Raw genomic sequence first — 535 nt, 5'->3', positions numbered from 1 at the left:
AGCAAAGCTTGTCGCATCAAACAAAAAAGACTTGAGGCTGTAAAGGTGCTTCAGCTAAATATTTAGTTATGCAATGTACTTATTTCAGTTTTTTTTATTTTTAATAAATGTACAAAGTTGTGACAATTCTGTTTTTGCTTTGTCAGTTTGGTGTATGGAGTGTAGATTGATGTGGGAGAAAAAAAGTAATTTAAACCAGTTAAACATAAGGCAGCAACATAATAAAACATGAAAAAAAAATGAAGGGGTATGAATACTTTCACAAGGCACTGTATCTTGATTTATGAATAGCTTTGTGTGTGTGTGAGATCTGTAGGAAGTTGTAGTTTTTTCAAACTGTGAGGTGTTGCTAATACAAGACATTTACATGTGGAGGGTCACTCACCGGAGGAAGCGGTCAGGGCCACCGAGCTGCTCATCACCGGGCTCTGCTGCGCTGTGTACACCGGCTCCTGACCCACGTGAGGAGAGCTCAGATACGCTGAGACACACACACACACACACACACACACACACACAGACACACACACACACA

General features: G+C 40.6%; 1 protein-coding gene across 1 annotated transcript in view; it reads right to left on the bottom strand.

Annotated features, from left to right (window-relative positions):
* The window catches only part of LOC107712961 (TM2 domain-containing protein 3-like), an 11,753-nt gene that overhangs the window by 9,696 nt on the left and 1,522 nt on the right, over positions 1 to 535 (bottom strand). Inside the window, exon 2 of the mRNA XM_016518361.1 lies at positions 386 to 481. Within this exon, the coding sequence (XP_016373847.1) occupies positions 386 to 481 (96 nt within the window). The remainder of the gene's footprint in view (positions 1 to 385; positions 482 to 535) is intronic.

This window comes from Sinocyclocheilus rhinocerous, unplaced genomic scaffold (assembly GCF_001515625.1).
Source record: "Sinocyclocheilus rhinocerous isolate Xijiao unplaced genomic scaffold, SAMN03320098_v1.1 scaffold1093, whole genome shotgun sequence".
Lineage (NCBI taxonomy): Eukaryota > Metazoa > Chordata > Actinopteri > Cypriniformes > Cyprinidae > Sinocyclocheilus > Sinocyclocheilus rhinocerous.
The sequence above is the reverse complement of the archived record's forward strand: the minus strand, read 5'-3'. Positions and strand labels throughout refer to the sequence as shown.